Below are 13,594 nucleotides of genomic sequence, written 5' to 3' on the forward strand. Positions count from 1 at the left end.
ACACAAACTAAATGCCTCATCACCAAGAAATCAAAGCTCTGGAATCAAGATTCCCAATAAGGAATATCGCCATTTTAAATAATGAAGACAGAACAGATCAAAATACCCAAATGACAAGCCGATAGGTTAGGTACTACCAGCCATCCAAAGCTTAGTACATCATAACTGCAAAACATACCAAGTTTCAAAGACAAACATTTATAAGAAGACGAATTAAAAGCTTACCACAAAAACACCCCCACAAAAAACAGCTTGGCATGGTGACTCACGATTGAATTACCTCAGTCTACTATACAATCAGGCCAGACTATGTCTAGACCAAGATTCACCTGGTCAATAACCCAGATCCTCTCTTTCTCCCTCATTCCTGGTCAGACCACTGAAACTCAGGGAAAGTACTAATACTGAGACCTTAGGAATAAATCACATTAAGAATCATATTATACTGGGAAGTTATTAAGTATGGAAATAACGAGAAATTACCTAAACCATGGTCCTAATGTTTTAGAATAGGCTGAAGTGAAGGTGCAATAAAACATTTTCTAATCACTGCTTATATATGTCTTTTACCATCTGTTTAAGGTGTTATTTCATAAGACTCATCCATACTAAATTTGTACTCATAGTTTAAAATTTTTCAGAAAATTTAATTAGTCAATTTTGCATTCAACGTTTAAATGCTCAAGAAAATTTAGGGTTCCTTAATTTTTTTTGGTATGAATTTAATGAAGGAATCCTTAAATGAAGTACATATAATTTTGGGTATTCTTCACATCTAAAAGTGCCTCAGACAATGAAAGCCTCTATTAATTATTACTTTAAAAATTCATAATTCAGAAGAGAAGTCTATAATTATGGAATCCTAACAGCCCCTGCTAGAATCCAAAGGAAGAAGTGATTTTAAAAGGATTTAAGAAAGACGAAGCTTAAGTTGTCTATTTCTACCAAACAGTCATCATTTGCTTGGTTTTGAAGGACAAATGAATCATAACTTAGTAGGAATCACATTTCCATATTAACCACTTGGGTAGATGCCATGATATACGATTGAGATTACTGCACATTCTCCTTCTAACTACAGGATTTAAGTTGTGTTGAAGGTAGGTCCCCCAACGATACAAAGAATCTGAAACACAAAATGTTAGCTCAAGAAAACAGGGAAAACTCAAAAGGTCAATACCTGAGAAAGCTACAGTTAGACCAGCTGCGAGATCTTGAGGAATACCATGCAATTGTAAGGATGCTTCTCAAAGAAGGAAAAGCGTTAGTCACATCTGATCTGACACATGAGAACAAACACAGAAATAATATTAGAAAAATCACATGATTTTGGTAAATCATAATATTCACCACACTTTGCACATCTTGGGTGAAGGAAAAAAAACAGGAAAAAAACCAGAAAGGAGTTAATCTAACTTGCTAGCTTTATGAGGACTACCTTTCTGGCATCTGTTTCTGGGTGAAGGGGAGAAGCAATCTCAGGAAGACCCAACCCCTAATAAAAAAATGAGAGAGAGAGAGAACAAAACCAACAAAAAACCAAACCCAAACAAACAGAAACATCTTTGGGAATACAAGTATTTCGTTTGCAAAATTAATTGCACAATGTCAATTAATTCAAGTGCTGGTATCACACTGCCTGGCATTGATTATACACCTTTGCAAGTCATCAAGATAAAACCTGTCAGGAGAGCTGGTATTCAGCATGGTACTCGATATGGCCAATAGTTCTGTACATGTATAAACACATGTCGATATCCCGAAGGTGCTGTGTGGAGTGGGGGAGGCTGAAATTTGACCAGAAAGCTTTTCATGATTATGGCTTCTTTCTCATTTCTTCATCCCAATCAAAATCCAATGCTTCGTCATCTAGTTCTGATAAAGTAAAGAGAGATTTTTTGGAAAGAAGCAATCTCTCAGTGGACCCCTCCAGCTGAAAAGTTTTCCTTTTCCTGCCAAGCACTGTAGCTGCGGCCCCGGGAGGAGGGCTGGGGCCTCTCTCCCCCTGGTTCTTACTTTCAGGGGGAGGAGGGGATCCTGATTTGGATTCAGAGGAGGAAGTAAAGGAGAAGTTTGCCAATCTGGCTAATGTGCAAGCATGAACCTTGCTGCTTTTGTTACTGCATGAGACCTCTTCCTTTCTGTCTGTTTGACAAGTAAGAAGAGAATGCCCAGTCTGGTTCCCAAGCTCAAATTCAGGCCGGGTAACTCTTCCTTCAGGGCCATGTTCACTTTTTTCTCTTGATCTGTCTTCCTCCGGTGCCTTCTGGGGTACCTCCTTTGTCTGACCCTGTGGCTGACTTGAGTTTCTGCTTCCTGAGGGGGAGGCCAACTTTTGTGGACCCTTCCCAGACAGAGCTGCTTTTCTTCTTGCTCTCTGGAGAGTTCTAGGACTTGGAACTGCTACTCTGGTTGTGCCAGGAGACACAGGACTGTGGTCTTCAGGGGAGTGGGTCAGTTTTGACTTCTGTTTGAAAGTAAATTTTGCCAGTTTGGCCAGTGGGGGAACTGGACTCTCCAAACTTCCAAGTTCAGGCTCTTCCACCTGAGCAAGGGGTTTCTGTCTCTTTCTTTTGGGAGTTTGCAATGTTTCTTCAGGGCCACGGACAGGACTGGACCGAGGATGAGAAAGGCCTGGCTGTAAAGGCACCTTGGCGGGGTTTCTGCACAACTCCTGGGCGCTGGCCTTGCGCAGCTGGTGCAGCTTCCTGGAGACGCAGTGAGTCAGTACCAAGTCTGGTTCAGCAGCAGACACTGCCGTCTCCGAAACGACTGCTGCCTTTTTTGCCTCTTTACCTTCAACATGGTCTGGCCTCCATGGAGCTTCTGTCTCTCCTGGTGCTGGAAGCTGTCCAGTTTCCAGTTTGCTCCTTTGGCCGGGCTCCCTCTTTTCTTTACTCTGAGATTTGTTCCTGAAGGTTTGCAAAGCCATTTTCCCCCCAGTTGTTTTGGGAGATACAGGCACAGTGTTTTTAGGTTCAAGCTGATGAGTTGCTATGGAGTCAAACCAGTCCAAACTGTCATCTTTGCTATTTTTGTGCTCAGCAGAATGTTTTCTATTTGTCGATCCGTTAGGCCCCTGATGGGATGGGGGATCAGGAAGTGGGCTTCCCTCGGGACTGCCTCCAGGAGAGGACGTCAGCATTCTAGAGTTCACTTCCTGCTGTGCCGACCAGATTCTGGACTTTGATGCTTCTCCTGGATCATTGTTTGAGGGTCCTGGGTTAGTCTCGGCCTCCACTGCCTGCGTCTGGGATTGGTGCACACTCTGATTCTGTAACCTGTAGCAGAGATAAATAAGGAAAACGAAGAGAAGAGAATTTGCTTTAACGTTTCCATTTCTTTAGCCTCCGAAACACCATCTAAAGGGCTTGAGTCCAACATAACTCCAAGTTAATACCAAATATAGTCTCTTAGAGCAGCAGGAGGAAATCATCCTTTCTCATCAGTATACAATTTAAGTGCTCTGATAATCATTTTAAAACTTAGTGAAACCAAGGAAAAGAAGTAGCAGGTTTGTCTACTTTTAAGCTCTCCCTACAAGTCCATTTAAGTTACTTAAGACTGTTGGAAGGTCAGTGTAAAATGCTCATTCTTATCTCTCCTGTTAAATGTTCCCCTCCAAGACAGGCTTATCGCTACTTGCAGTGGCCAGTTGCGGATCAAGTGGTTGTTTCACAGACGGTTTGCAGATCAGAAACAAAGTGGAAGAGCAGAAATTATGATCCCCTCACATCTCTTCACCTGAGTACTGGTGTTAGTGCACCTAAAAGTCACCTTCCTTGGGAATAGAGACCGTGATTCCTCTGCGCTGTGGCTCACACTGCCCCTGGGGCATCACGCTCACGGCACACCGCCCCCAGGCAACTGGGACATCTTTCCTGCAAGGCTCAGCCCATTATCTGACATGTGCTCTGGGCAGCTACTCTCTATCAGGCTGACACCGAGGTGAAGCCTACTGACCTCCCGGAATGAAGGATCTGATCGTGATAATCATTTTTTTTTAAAGATTTTATTTATTTATTTGACAGAGACAGCCAGCGAGAGAGGGAACATAAGCAGGGGGAGTGGGAGAGGAAGCAGCAGGCTCCCAGCGGAAGAGCCTGATGTGGGGCTCGATCCCAGACGCTGGGATCACGTCCTGAGCCAAAGGCAGACGCTTAATGACTGCGCCACCCAGGCGCCCCTGTGATAATCATTTTTAATTTTGGGGATATTAGAAACTGAAATAACGCCAGAGGACCAATTTGTAACAGAGATGGTAGTTTCTCAAAAGGAGGTCCTTCAGAAAGCCCTTCCTAACAACCCAGAAATAGCTCCTCAGTATAAGGGGCAACATGACCCAGCTTCCATGTGTTAAATTTGAAAAGGAATTAAACGAAAAAGCAGATGAGTAAATTATTCTAAGAATCATGTGTAATCATAGAAAAAGGCGTAGAAGAAAAGATATTAAATTTAAATGAATTTTGAATTTAAATATATTTAAATACATTAAAATGTTAATGGTAGGCCTTTCTGGGAAATAAATTATATGTGATTTTTGCTTTCTTAATTTATTACTGTTACTTTCCAAAATACTCTATAAAGAAAAGTATTACCTCTTATGATCAGGAAAAAACCCACAAAAATTATTGTAAAAATACTGGGTTATATTCACTCACCCATAGATTTGGACACATCAATATAGCAAAATCCATATTCATTGTAGTCATAACCAAACAAACAAAAAAAGAAATAGCTTTCATTAGAAAGTGGAGTTTTGCAACATTGCTTTTGTCATTCTTGAGTTGTTACACTATGGGATGAGAAACAGATTTTCCTCTTTAATAAAATACATCGTTCTCACTGGGGATTTTTTTTTTTTTAGTCTGTTAAATATGTAAAATTTTAAAAGTCATGACTTTGGGCATGGAGGGAAAGAAAATCATGACGCTGAAGGGAGTGTCAGATCTGCTGCTAATGAACCAAGAGGGCCTTTCCCAGGTGAAAGCCAGTACTAGTTATCTCGACTTCCCTAACTTTCCGCACATGCTAGCTTCGGCTGGCCTAAAAGCAGTCTGGGCCTCAGTCTTCTGTGATTTTCTTTCACCAGGGTTATGTAAAGATCAAATATTCATTACGCTTGGAAGAAAGCTTTAAAAACATTAAGAATAAAATTAAAATATTAATAAATACTAAGATTCTTTATGTAAACTCCCTTGCACATGTCCTTTCCTGGCAAGGAAAAATGATAAAGCCAAATTATTAAAATATTTTGTGTCTGGGTCTGGCCTGGGGTAGACCACTCTCCTGGAGTCCAATTTCTTCTTTCTCAACAGCATTCCCAGACATTTCTCTGAATAGCTCTGCTCTACCTCTATTGAGCCAAAGAGAAGAAGAGGAAGAAGTAGTGGCAGTAAGAAGCCTATTTCCCAAGATTTCGTGATTCCATGGAAACTGTGTGTCTTGAGTGTAAACTGTGAGTCGCCAACCTTGGTGCTTCTCATGTATTTGGGGCCCAGGGGTATAAGCTCAGTAAATTAATATACAGTGTGCTATATACAGGAAAGGACCAGCCGTTGTTCTCTATGAGGCTCACCAAACCAGCAAACCAAGGAAATGTAGCTATGGAAGGTGGTCTCCAAAGATGCCAGCCATCAATTTCCCCATTCTTGTATATCTATGTCACTCCTCCCATCAAGAGGTGGTGTGTCTATGTCCCCCTACCTTGCATGGAGCCTGATCTTGTAACTTGCTCAGTCCTATAAAATATGGCAGAAATGATGTTGTACCAGTTCTAGCCCAGCTCATAAGAGGCCTGTTGTTCTGTTGGAGCCTTAAGCTATTGAGAGCCCAGCCAGCCCCCGGCCATTTAAGCCATCCCAGCTAAGGCACCATACATGTGAGGCAAGCTATTCTGGAAGTTCCAGTCCCACCTGGAACTCCCAGCTAAACGTAGGAGTGATCCCAGCCAACACAATGTGGAGTGGAGATAAGCGTTCCCACTGAGCCCTCCCGAATTTCTGACTCTCAGAAAAGTGAGCACTACAACGGTGGTGGTGGTGTTTTTTGTTTGTGTTTTAAGCCACTGAGCTTTCAGTAGTTGACTATACAGCAACAGATAACTGAGCCAATCCCCTACAGATATTACAGACAGATTTTTCCACTTAATTTCCACTTCCTTTGTTTCACTAAATGTCAAACAAGGATTTTCCATTATAAGCCTTTCTTGGATTTCTTTTCTCACCTTTCAAGTCTACTTAACTCTTCCCTCAAGAGGTTGTGCAGCTCCAGCTTTTCCAGAATAAGCTCACACTGCCTCCGGTACTGCTGCAGAGGGTTTTCAGGAAAGGAAGTGTGGAGTGCATTCACACCTCCTAGCAGGGCACCTCCCTGCAGGGGCGAAGAAAATGGAAAATATTGGGGGGAGTCACCAAGTCAACCTGCAATGAGGAAGCACCTACTAGAGACCACTGCTCCCAAATCAGCTTTCTCCACCCCCATCTTGGGTATCAGAGTCACCTGGGGGCCTTTTACGAATTTCAGCAATTCTCTCCCCCAATTCCCGGTAGCAAGCATTGCTCCAAGAAGCACACTGCCGCTAGTGGGACCATGAGCATCCACCAGATATGCGGAGGAAAAAAAAAAGTTGAGACCCACTACCGTACACCAGTGGGCAAAAGCAATGCTACTGATGCAAAGGATATTTCCATGACATTTTTTCCCCTTCTTTTAAATGGTTTCCTTTGGATCTGTATCTAGAAAATGATCATTTTTATAACTCATGATATGCTATAAATTGTCTTTTATTTTTTACATGCTTATAATTAGGGTTCAAATATTAGGTGCAAAATACCCTCACCTGCATTGAGGATTCCATGACTGACACCGCTGTAACAGCATCTTCCAGAGTCACAGTGTCACGAAACATCAGACGAGCATGAGCTAAGAAAATTATGAAGACAGAAATTCTTAATGAGTACTTGAGGTGATATATGTAATACTTTAACTCCCCTGAAAAATTAAATTGAATGAATGAGCTACTAATAACAAATTCATTTTACTAAAACAAGCACAAAAGTCTCATTTCAACTAGCTTTAAAGTTGTTTCTCTAATAATGGGGCTAATCTTGCATAGCCCATGATTATTCTGGGTATTTATATGAAAAAGTACTCTGGATTCCAAAAGGAAAGGGGTTATAGAAGCATATCTCTAATACTCAACAACTTTTAATCCTCATTCTCTTATTCCTTATAGAAATTTACAATATCAAACTCATTTCTCATTTCTGGCACTTCTCTTTATCTGTGGGCTTTTCAAAACTACCAAACTCACCAGCTTGCATTTGGGGTACTTCTTGTCTTAATATTAGCTATAAATCCTTGACAAAGTGAAGTGCATTGGTTTTACAGGACTTTTTATTAAGCAGATATCCTGTCATCATATGATACATTCAGTTCAAGTGGAACTTTCTTTTAGAGTTATTTTAACAAGAGCTAAGTGTAAAAGTCACTATTAGGAAAAAAGTCTTGAGATGCATGTTACTTGTATGTATGCATGTAAGTCTCATGCCTTTGGGATGGACTAGTTTCCTGTGTCAGTGGTGGGGTGCAAATGGTAATTAGTGAGGAAAAAAACAGAGATGCTATATAGGAAACAACTCTAAGCAAGAAAGTGTTCCACCCCAAATGCTAACAGACTGCCATTGAGAAACAAACATTAGTAAATAAGACTTTCTAAATGAATGATGTCACCAAGATTCCTCTTCCTTAATGATGCTACATTCTACTCCATACCCATCATCTGTCCCCAGAAGAAGTGGTTTCACAGCTCAGAGCCTTTACTTTTTAAGTGACTATGAGCACCTTAGAGTAGAGAGTCTTCCTTTTCATCTTTGAATTCATGGTGCCAAGCTCCATGCCTTGCACAGATTGGGCACCCAACAGAAGTATTATTTGTTGAATGAAATAAACCTTCTGCTAATCGGATCAAGCTTTCCAACAGGCGGATGGTGGTCCGGGCAGCGTTCCGGGAATCACTCTGCCTCTGCATCTGGTAGTACCGGAGAAGGACTTGATTACCCACGTCAGACAGCGTGGGCTGTAGATTCCTAACCAGGCAGAAGTAGGTTTTCATCTTTTCCATGCTCCAGAGCTTCTCTGATTTGCTTGGATAACCTGTATATATCAGGTTCTAGGTCAGTAATTTCTAAGAACAGGCAAACATCTCGCTTCAAGGGTTTTGATAAAGTTCTTACACTCATTTTAACAAAGATAACCTTCAGGTTTGTGGCCACTGAAGCCTAGATCTGACTCTGCACAGCATATAGCTCAAGAATAAGCAGCCGCAGGATCTAAGCTTGACAAAGGTAAACTTCCTACAGGGGCTAAAATTATTCATAATAATTCTGGTCTGTCCTACAGTAATTCATAGTTTTGACTAAATCTAATTTAAAGAGAAGCTTACATTTAGAGATTTCTGTTTCATAACTCAGTCCAGTTTTCTTTGCATGCAGTACAAGAGGTGAGTGGTAATTACATATCATAAGATTGCCCCCTTTCATCACAAAGAACATATTTACCGACTGTAATATCATCCATAGGCCCTTTTCCTTCTGCTCATTATTCTGGGCGGACTAACCAGCTCCTCTGACTGCCTTTTGTGCAAGCATCTCTCTAATGCCACTTAGGTAGGGTACCTTGGGTATTGACTTCAGTTTCTTCAAAGAGAATTTCATTTGGTCATGTCTACTTTTTCTTGGTCAACTTGAATGATTTATCTCCACGTACCTTTGTTTTCTAAGATAAAGGAGGAAATTATACGATCCCAGTCTTCATTCTTGGTATCAAGCAAAACCAGGATCAGATCAAATCGACTTAAGAGGGGGCTGCCGAGGGCAATGTTCACAGACACGGACTCGTGGGGGTCATACTGGCCTTTGGGGTTAGTGGCTGCCAGGATGGTGGTCCTTGTGTTCAGCTTGCACACGAGGCTATTAAAAGAGATGGTACAATTCACTGACAGTTGAGATTCAAATAAAAAGCAAAATTAAACTTGTTAATAGAAAGGGGCTGCTCTTGTACCTTGAAAATCTAGAGAGACTTGTGTGAAAGAGGATGTGGAATGATAGAAGGACATATAATAAACATCAAGCTCGAAAGAAGGACATTTATAGTAGTCTATCCTGAAGGAAAGTTATTATTGAATTAATACTTCTTATGCCCTTACTATGAGAGACCCCTCTGCTGGGTGCTAAGAAGTATACAAAATTAACTCAACATGGATACTGCTCTTAAGGAACTTGTAATCTACGAGCTATAATGGTAAGAGAGGGAAGACTATGGTAAGTTCTAGAAGGAACTTTACTTCCAGGCGAAGTAAAGATAATGTATATTCATTTATGTGGATGGAAGAGATGATTAGAGAAACATTACCAAGTAGATTTTGAACTGGACTCTTCATAACACCTGGACTTTTTTTTAAGTGGAGGGAGATAGGTGTGTGCATATACACATATCTATATGTATACACACACACATATATAGATAGATAGATGTATATGTGTATGTATATACACACACACCTACATACAAATATACACACCTACATGCACACACATATTTGTGAGAGTGAAGGTGAGGGATGGGGTGACTTTGGAGAACGGTAAGTGGTTGAAGCAAAAACTTCCTGTGTGCTCACTTCTGGTTTTTCTTTTCTTTTTTTTTTTTTTTTTTTTTTTTCTTTTNAGAGAGACAGCCAGTGAGAGAGGGAACACAGCAGGGGAGAGGGAGAGGAAGAAGCAGGCTCCCAGCCGAGGAGCCTGACGTGGGACTCGATCCCGGAACGCCGGGATCACGCCCTGAGCCGAAGGCAGTCGCTTTAACGACTGCGCTACCCAGGCGCCCCTCACTTCTGGTTTTTCTAAAAGTGAAAGAAACAAGAGTCAGAGAGAGAAAGAGAGAGAGAGGGAAGGAGGGAGGGAGAGAAACAAAGGGAGGAAAAGAGGGAGGGGGAAAGGAAATCAGGAAAAATAAGGACTGATTAGCATCATGCCTTCTGTTTGTTTTGAATATAGCTGACACACAATGTTACATTAGTTTCAGGTGTATAACTTAAGTGATTTGACAAGTTTATGCATTATTCTATGTTTACCACAAGTATAGCTATTACCTGTCCCATTACACAGCTACTACAGTATCACTGACTGTATTCCTTATGCTCTACTTTTTATTCCCATGACTTACTCATTCAAAACTGAACTCATTCCCTCTCCCTTTCACCGATTTCCCCCAAACTCCCATCCCCCCTTCCCTTTGGCAACCATCAGTTTGTTCTTTGTATTTATAGTTCTGATTCTGCTTCATTTTTTTTAGATTTCATTTATGAGTAGAATCATATGGTATTTGTCTTTCTCAGTCTGACTTATTTTACTCAGCATACTATCCTCTAGGTCCATCCATGTTGTCTCAAATAGCATGATCTCATCCCTTTTTATGGCTGTGTAATATTCCTCCCCCCACCCCGTGTGTGTGTGTGTGTGTGTGTGTGTGTGTGTGTGTGCGCATGTGTGTGTGAGAGAGAGAGAGAGAGTTTGTGTGTATACACATCACATTTTCCTTACCCATATGTCTAATGATGGACACTTAGGTTGCTTCCATGTCTTAGCTATTGTAAATAATGCTTCAATAAACATAAAAGTGCATATATCTTTTTGAGTTAGTGTTTTTGTTTTCCAAAGCGGAATTATTGGACCATATGGTATTTCTATTTTTAATTTTTTGAGGAACCTCCATATTGCTTTCTACAATGGTTATACCAATTTACATTCCCACTAACAGCACATGAGTGTTCCTTTTTCTCCACATCCTCACTAACATTTGTTGTTTCTTATCTTTTTTATTTTAGCCATTCTAACAGGTGGTATCTCACTATAGTTTTGATTTGCATCTGACATCAACCATAGCAACACTTTCCTTTCTTTCTTTCTTTCTTTCTTTCTTTCTTTCTTTCTTTCTTTCTTTCTTTCTTCTTCTTTTTAAAATAGATTTTATTTATTTATTTATTTATTTGAAAGAGAGAGAGAGAGTGTGTGCGCTTGCACAAGCAGGGAGGAGGGACAGAAGTCGGACAAGCAGATTCCATGCTGAGCTCCCAAAGTGGGGCTCAATTTTAGGACCCTGAGATCATGACCTGAGCTGAAACCAAGATTTAGATGCTTAACCAACTGAGCCACCCAGGTGCCCCATACAGCAACATTTTTCTAGATATATCTTCTAAGACAAGGGAAATAGAAGCAAAAATAAACTATTGGGACTACATCAAAATAAAAAGCTTCTTCACAGCAAAGGAAACCATCAAGAAAACAAAAGACAACTTACTGAACGGGAGAAGATGTTTGTAAATGATAACTTTAGTAAGGGGTTAATATCCAAAATATATAAAGAACTTAAACAATTCAGCACCAAAAAACCAAAACAATCCAATTAAAAAAATGGGCAGAGGACCTGAACAGTTATTTTTCCAAAGAAGACATACAGACAGCCAATAAACACATGAAAAGCATCACGCTTTTAAGGAGCGACAGTGAAGGGCAGACTGAGGAGGCCTGGGTGCTATGGGCAGGTTAGATGGGGAACACTGTGGCCAGGACCCACAGAGGAGGTGGGGCCATGGTAGGGGGAGAGGCACACGAGGCTTGAACAGAGCAGTGGCGCCATGGGTATGGCTCTGCCATAACTAAGAGACTGTTTTTAAACTTATTAATGATGAAAAGTCCCCAAAATAACATGGCATATTCATTAACAATAACAAACATAGATTGTTTTCTCTCTGTAAATTTGTACGCTCTCCATTCAATGGCCGTTTTTAGTTATAGCGGCACGTCTGCCTCTCAGCAGTCACAGCCCGGTGACATCAGCAAACATGTGCTACATCTGTTAATGTCTGATCTATTTCCAGTTGGCTCTAGCGATTAGCCCATGCCCTAAGACTGAAAAAGTTTGAGAATCTTTATTTGTGGTAAATGGCACAAGAAGATGCTCATCAAAGAACGACAAACAAGGCCCTAAATCCCCCTTTAAAACCCAATTCCCTTATAAAAAATTACTGAAAGGGAAAAATTCTGAACAGACGGCCTACATCTTATAATTTATGTGCCAAAATGGCTTCGTAAAGGCAGTTGTTTAGAACTTGGAATCCAGTTTGCCAAAAAGAATGTAGTAAATTGTTCCTAACGAGTCCCACAAAACATATTTAATCCATACTCAAGTGAGGCTGTTTGCATTTATCATACAAAAGGAATATTGCTGGAATACTGGCAATGAAACACAATACAACTGCATATAAAGTGATTTTTTTAAGAAATTATTTTTAGTGTGAGGTAAAATGGACTGTTCTTCCTCTCTGATCAATCCACAATTTTAAGACATTTCCTGTGTGCAAAAGACTGGACTGAGAATTCGAGAAAGTACATGGAGGCCCCTGCCGTCAGTCAGTTTACAACAGAACTGCTGCAGGACCAGAGGCTCTACACGGCGCCTGCCAAGCAAGGGATGATGGCATCTGTCAGCATTGGCAAAGAGACACTGCTGCGGAGACCCCTGCGTGTCTATAAGGTGTATCATCTTAAAGCTATCCATGACATGAGAAGAAAAATGAACAGAAAGAAGGTAGTGAATGATTCCTAATTGGGACAAAATGAAACAAACTTAAGGAAGGGGGCTAAGGACAATTTATACGTGAAAAGGGCGGCCTGATGGGCAGTGAGTGGAAATGTGAGCAATGAAAATAGAGGAGCGGTCATCTGAAAGACGGGAAGGCAGTACACAGGCCTGGTGGTTGCAGATCTGTGACACAAACAAACATTACTGCATTTACAAATGAATGGTGCTTTAGAAAACGCAAGACACACGTACACAGTGGAATCCTGAGTACTTGGTACGTAGTGGTGGCTCACTGAATAGCTACTGAATGAGCTCACGAATTAGTGTAAGGTAATGGTCATTTTTCTAACCCCAGGAGGACCTCCACCTTCTTCCATAACAATAATAAAGGTAACTATCATATCTGTAATAGTAAGCATTGTGCTAGGCTTTATGTATACATACTCTCCCTAATATGCATGATCACCTGAAAGGTAGGTAACATATCACCAACTTGGAAATATGGAAAGTAGAAGTGGAAAGATGTTAGTAACTCCCCCACAGGCAACAGAGAGCAGCAGAGCTGCCATTCAATCCCAGACCGGCCAGCTCCACAAGCAGTGCCCTTTTACCTGCAGACTGTCCCCCGCCCCCCGTGTACCATCTGAAACCATTCCTGTGGTCGGAAAGAACCCGCCTGATGCTTTAGGTATTCACTGACTTGCCTTATCTTTTTCCTTCTCAATTCGGTTCTCCTTGAAGGACTGTGACTTATTGTTATCTTCACATGCTTGTCACATATTAAATGCTCATAAATGTTCACTAAATACACGACAAAAAATAAATCTTTACTTAGTTCAGTATTTCTAAAATGCAATGCCATCCTATACTTACAGGCTTCAACAGTCATAAGATAATCATGCTAATATATATTTTTTTCTACATTAACTTCAAAGAATGAAAACATTCCAGT

At 40.8% G+C, this 13,594-nt stretch overlaps 1 protein-coding gene across 6 annotated transcripts in view; it reads right to left on the reverse strand.

Moving 5' to 3' along the window:
• Window positions 1-1,331: 1,331 nt before the first annotated feature.
• Window positions 1,332-13,594, reverse strand: part of MCM9 (minichromosome maintenance 9 homologous recombination repair factor) — an 89,192-nt gene continuing 76,929 nt past the window's right edge. For 3 of the 6 annotated variants that reach the window (XM_034669046.1, XM_019798927.2, XM_002918500.4), the window contains 5 exons: window positions 8,770-8,972; window positions 7,954-8,157; window positions 6,842-6,924; window positions 6,227-6,372; window positions 1,332-3,281 (listed from right to left, as the gene is read on the reverse strand). In XM_034669046.1, the coding sequence (XP_034524937.1) occupies window positions 1,817-3,281; window positions 6,227-6,372; window positions 6,842-6,924; window positions 7,954-8,157; window positions 8,770-8,972 (2,101 nt within the window). In that variant the 3' untranslated portion in view covers window positions 1,332-1,816. Of the gene's footprint in view, window positions 3,282-6,226; window positions 6,373-6,841; window positions 6,925-7,776; window positions 8,158-8,769; window positions 8,973-13,594 lie in introns of those variants that run through there. The other 3 variants (XM_034669045.1, XR_004628111.1, XR_004628112.1) reach the window with 3 other exon arrangements.

The sequence above is a fragment of the Ailuropoda melanoleuca genome, chromosome 10 (assembly GCF_002007445.2).
Source record: "Ailuropoda melanoleuca isolate Jingjing chromosome 10, ASM200744v2, whole genome shotgun sequence".
In the NCBI taxonomy this organism is placed as follows: Eukaryota; Metazoa; Chordata; class Mammalia; order Carnivora; family Ursidae; genus Ailuropoda; species Ailuropoda melanoleuca.